The following is a 6,136-nucleotide window of genomic DNA, read 5'->3' as shown; positions in this document are numbered from 1 at the left end:
ATATATATATATATATATATACACACACACACACACACACACACAATTAAGTCCATATATATTTGGACACTGACACAATTTTCATAATTTCGGTTCCGTATGCCACCAGAATAGAATTAAAATAAAACAATCAAAATGAAATTGAAGTGCAGACTTTAAGCTTTAATTCAAGGGGTTGAACAAAAATATAACATAAAATGCTGAGGAATTACAACCATTTTTATACAGTCCCCCCATTTTCAGGGGCTTAAATGTAATTGGGCAAATAAATATAATCATAAATAAAATTTACATTTTTGATATTTTGTATGCCTTAAGTCTGGAATTCATGGACATCATCAAAGCTGGGTTTCCTCATTTGTGATGCTTTGCCAGGCCTTTACTGCAGCAGTTTTTTTGTTTGTTTGTGGGTCTTTCTGCCATTTGTCTTTAAAAAGTGGAATGTATGCTCAATCGGGCTGAAATAAGGAGATTTGACTTGGCCATTGCAGAATATTCCTTTTTTACCTTCAAAAACTCCTGGGTTGTTTTTGCGGTATGTTTTGGGTGATTTTCCACTTGCCACTGGAAGCCATGCACACTCATGCCATCACACTGCTCCACCATGTTTCACAGATGATGTTGTATGCTTTGGATCATGAGCTGTTCCAAGCCTTCTCCATACTTTTTTCTTCTCGTCATTCTGGTACAGGTTGATCCTAATTTCAGCCGTCCAAAGAATGCTTTTCCAGAAGTGGTCTGGGTTTTTTAGATGTTTTTGGCAAAGTCTTATCTGGCCTTGTTTGCACCTTGTGGTGAACCCTCTGTATTTGCTCTTGTGAAGTCTTCTCTTGATTGTAGACTTTGACAGTGACACGCCTACACACACCTACTCACTACTCCTGGAGAGCGTTCTTCACGTGGCTGGATGTTGTGAAAGGGTTTTTCTTTACCATGGAGAGGATCCTCCAATCATCCACGACTGATGTCCAGGCCTTTTTATGTTGCTGAGCTCACCAGTGTGTTCATTTTTCTCAGAATGTACCAAACTGTTGATTTGGTCACTCCTAATGTTTCTGCTATCTCTCTAATGGATTTGTTTTGTTTTTGAAGCCTAACAATTGTCTGTTTCACTTGCATGGAGAGATCCTTTGACCACATGACGTGGGTTCAGAGCAACAGCTTCCAAATGCAAATGGCACACTTAAAATCAACTCCAGAACTTTTACCTGCTTAACTGATGTAGAAATAACAAAGGAATAGCCCACACCTGCCATGAAGCAGCTTTTGAGTCAATTGTCCAATTACTTATGGTCCCTTGAAAAAGGGGGGAGGTACATATTAAAAAGATGAAATTCCTTAACCTTTCCTCCAATTTTGATGTGAATACCCTCAAATTAAAGATCAGAGTGTGCACTTTAAGCACATATTCATTATATAACTGTAACTTGAATATGTTTTGGTCAGCAGCTAAAATAATAAAAATTGTTCCTGTGTCCAAATATATATGGACCTAACTGTACACACATTCACATGCATGGCTTTAAACTTTAAGCCCCAATGTCATTTTGCGTTACAGCAAATGTGATAAACTATTCAACATCGCTCTGATAGGACGTGAATATCCATCAAAATATAAAAATAGACTAAAATGTCTATAAATGTCAATAAATCAATCTGTAGGTACTATAAATCACTGACTACATTTTCTCAGTGACAAAATGAACACTCACTTTTTCGCTGCTTCATTAGCTGTTTTTCACTTGTCAAAAAAGTCACCATACAAAAAATAAAAGCCTTTTGCACTTGCTTTCAGAACTCTTGCTAAAGTTAACCTTTAAAAGACTTGAATATTGTTGGATTCAGGGATATCAAGGAAAAGAAACATAAAAAAGCCAAACAACCAAGAAGAGCGAAAAGAAGTGAAATGTCAAGGAATTCCTAACCAAAGAAAAAAACGAGGACTTCCCCAAAAGGAGGTTTTGGGAAATTTTGTCAGGTGTATCTCACTTTTTGGTAAATATACATTTACATACAGTATGCACAGCATTAAAGCAGTTACACTATTATCATTTTTAGCTAACACTGACAAACAAACATTTCCAGAAGGTCTGCCTTTGACTGTGAATAAGTGTATAATGTTAAGGTTCGCAGGAGGCTTCAGCCCTCAGATGCAGGATTAATATTCCTTTGGCCAGCTCTGGTATTTGGGAGAGGTGTGATTGTTCTGCTGGAGATATATTGGCCCTATTGATTTAGCATTTCCTCTACTGTATGTTGTGCTGCTGACGGGCAGCGGGGGGTAAAAGAGCGGCTTCCTCTAGGCTGGCACGTCCAGGCCTTTTAAAGGACACCCTTAATGCATGTTCACTATTGATCTGCTGATTGACACGTGCAGGCAGGCCCATTCAAAACATCTGCTATCCCTTACACATGACGGCTCAGACTGGCTACCATACTGAGCTATTGAGAGCAGCTTTGCAAAGCATTTCAAGAGTAAATCTATACAGTGGTGTGAAAAAGTGTTGGCCCCCTTCCTGATTTCTTATCTACTTCACTTTGTCAGGCAGGTCCTATTTAAGAGATTTCTTGATTGCGAACAGGTGTGGCAGTAATCAGGCCTGGGTGTGGCTAGAGAAATTGAACTCAGGTGTGATAAACCACAGTTTTAACAGGGGGGCAAACACTTCTTCACACAGGGCCATGTAGTTTTGGATTTTGTTTTCCCTTAATAATAAAAACCTTCATTTAAAAACTGCATGTTGTGTTTACTTGTATTATCTTTGACTAATATTTAAATTAGTTTGATGATCTGAAACATTAAAGTGTGACAAACATGCAAAAAAATAAGAAATCAGGAAGGGGGCCAACACTTTTTCACACCACTGTACATCTTCACTTCTCCTTAACCCGACTGACTGTCTCCAACCTTTGCTCTTAGAAACTCCCACTGAGATCTCTTGGTCTCTTTCTCAATTATTTTTTCAAACGTTCAGTTGCCCGTCAATGAAAGACCCTGAAACATGCTCACGAGAAACCGCAGGAACATAGAAAGATGATAGATGAGATGTCTTCCTTTATGTAAATTAATTTGTGGGTTTGTAGTCTATAAATATGTTAAAAGAAATAGTTATAATACCCAGCTATGAAGAATCCAAACCTGTTTGCCTTACTTTCTTCTATGGAACACAAAAGGAGAATTTCACACCACCCTTTTTCATACCCATGTTAATTTTATTTGATTATTTATTCATATTTTGAATTAGCTTTTATTTTTATATGTTCCGTTTTCTTTTCTTTTCTTTTAAAGTTTTAGTAATTTTGTTATGTGCTTTTGTCATTGGTTGTTTTGCTAATGCATAGCTTTAATTAATATTTATTTCAGGTTTAGTTTCAGTAATTTTTGTATTCACACTTATATATTTCAGTTAGTGTCAAGGCAACCATTCTACCTTAAAATAAGAATTAAACCTATGTAAGTCATACAGGTTTGGAATTACATGAGGGTGAGCAAATGATGGCAGAATGTTCAATTTGGGTAAACTGTAACTTTAATTCACATATAAGAATTGCAACTCACTGAGACAACTGTGTCCATAATGCACCATGAAGTCAGCTCCCAAAGCGCGGGCAGTGAAGTCGTCCACGCAGCAGGCCCCGTATGTCACATCTCCCATCACCAGAGTGTCCGCCTCTGTGAATCTGACAAACAACACAATCAACCAATCAATGACCTTGATCACCACACTATTGCAATTCAGATCAATCAGGCCGTAAATAAAATGACGGTTCCACACAGTTGGCAGATCAATCACTCTCAAGCGGAAATGTCACTCAGACATCCATGTCTCCAGTTAAGTGGGTTCCCGCTAGCCGTAAACTGATGCACTCTGTGCAGTCTGGAAAACCATCTAGAATAACCTTCAGAGACGACAGAGCACTGGACAATGACTAACATAAGCATTCACTGATGTAAACATTCAAGTACCATGTTAAGGTTAATAGCTATGGATGCACACTGTCCTACGAAAAAGTAGGTAAGCTGGTTATCGAAAATTTAAAATGCAGATTCAAACCAGTGGTAATCCATGAGCCATCACCATTGTGTTCTTGAGAAAGAGACTAAACTTTTCCCTCTGTACTGTACCTACATAAGTGCTACAACCATCAATGTCTATAAAAAATGTATTACTTATTATGAAAATTATATTTATTTCTGTCAGCATGTTAGTATTCTATTTATCTCAATGGTACTTACTCAGCTGGCACTTACTCAAAAATCCATCAAAACTAATTTATCTGTTCACACTGGAAAAAAGGGGGTACAATGTGACATAATAACAGTCAAGACATATTTGATGTTTAATATACAGTTATGTGGAGCAAGATTATGGACCGATGAGAGTTCACGAATTCTACTTGCCCTGTCAACATTTTTAGTGGAACCAAACCAAAGCAAAGCAAAACAAAACTAAACAAAAAACTAAACACAGAATAAAACAAAACAAAAAACACAAAAAATATAATTTTAAATGTATACTTTTAAATAGTTTTTAGATTTATTATTTCATATTTTTATTAAAATTAAAAATGTAATAAACTTTTTTTTGCACAAATTGTTTCATGCATTATTAAACTAAGTAGAAAATTCAGAATTAAAAAATTTAAATTATATAAAAAACTTGAAAACCAATAAATTAATAAGTGTGCTGTAAAATCATGGCATACAGTAAAACAGATTTTTACTGATTACCTTGTCATTTTAAACTCATTCTTACTAACTCTACCAACTTCAACAAAGCTTGTGTCAATGTTAGCAAAATAAAAAAATGTGCCTAGCAGTAGCAGACAATTTTAAACAGTTTACAGAATTCACAGCCAAGTGTCATACAAATTGTTTAAATCAGCATATAAATGAAATGCACATACATGATCCAAAAACATGAGATACAGCGGTAACCCAATAGAGCAAGTGACTCAAAATTCCCATTCTAACCTGCATTCTTAAAGGGGACCTATTATGCAAAATTCACTTTCACATGTTGTTTGGACACAAATGTGTGTTGGCAGTGTGTGTACACAACCACCCTATAATGATAAAAATCCACCCACTCCTTTTTTTTTTAATCCCCATAAATCATAAGCAGTGTCTCCCAACTACCTGTTTTCAGAATTGGTGCTAATGTGACGTCACATTAGCCACAGGCCCCGCCCACGAAAGTTGACAGACACTGCCGTTTTAACATAGAACCGCCCTGAGCGAGTTGTACACAGTCCGCCATTGCTGCACTGACGAGAATGTCTCCCAAGCGTTTTAGGTGTTCTGTAGCTGGATGTATGAATCCACATAGCTCTCTCCATTTACTCCCGAAATCTGAGCCGCTGAAGGCAAGGTGGATTAATTTTGTTTTCGAAGAAAATGCTCCCTCAACTCTACCGAAATTCGTTTATGTCTGCGCGTATCATTTTACACCGCACTGCTTTGTGAATGAGGGTCAGTATAAAGCAGGTTTTGCACAAAAGTTGCTCCTGAAGGATGGAGCAGTGCCAACTGTTCGTGATCCAGCTACACCTCCAGAAGTAGTAAGTATTACGCGTTAGTTTTCCAAATTGCCTTTCTGAAAGAGCTTCTTGGCTCTCTGTAAGGCTAATGTTGCTAAAGCTACCATTGTCTGTCTGTTTTCACTAATGCTGCCTTCACATACATATGAAAGCAATGTGAAGTCGACCGCTGGAATTAGTCGAGCTCATAATCACAAGTGGGGCTTATAAAGTTTGTAATAGCATGCGATGGCACCATGAGTTATTTTTTATCGCGCCGTGCTCCCATCTGTGTAATTCATAAATTGCATTTTTTATGCACAGTACAATCAGATGAATGACTTTTAAACAGAGTGCGTTTTCTGTAAAGATAACAGGCTTGTACTAATATCGGAGTGTTTATTTGCAAAGGCTAGCACCGGTATAGGTTGTTTGCAATCACGTGATTCTGATGACGCGCGAAATGCAGCTGGAGGGCAGGAAGTGATTTTTCTCCATAGAAATCACTAACAAAACTAAAAATGCCTGTGTTTTGCGTTGTTTATGGATGCTGAAATCGACCAAACCGAGGAACCACAAGGAGCTTTTATCGTGTACGACAATGTGTTGTTCATAA

The 6,136-nt window shown here is 37.4% G+C and overlaps 1 protein-coding gene across 1 annotated transcript in view; it reads right to left on the bottom strand.

Annotated features, from left to right (window-relative positions):
- Positions 1–6,136, bottom strand: part of dph1 (diphthamide biosynthesis 1) — a 134,160-nt gene that overhangs the window by 47,101 nt on the left and 80,923 nt on the right. The window contains exon 5 of the mRNA XM_016455660.1: positions 3,560–3,681. Coding sequence (XP_016311146.1) covers positions 3,560–3,681 — 122 coding nt within the window. The remainder of the gene's footprint in view (positions 1–3,559; positions 3,682–6,136) is intronic.

Source organism: Sinocyclocheilus anshuiensis, unplaced genomic scaffold, assembly GCF_001515605.1.
Source record: "Sinocyclocheilus anshuiensis isolate Anshui unplaced genomic scaffold, SAMN03320099.WGS_v1.1 scaffold319, whole genome shotgun sequence".
NCBI lineage: Eukaryota > Metazoa > Chordata > Actinopteri > Cypriniformes > Cyprinidae > Sinocyclocheilus > Sinocyclocheilus anshuiensis.
This window is presented reverse-complemented; position numbering and strand designations above follow the sequence as displayed.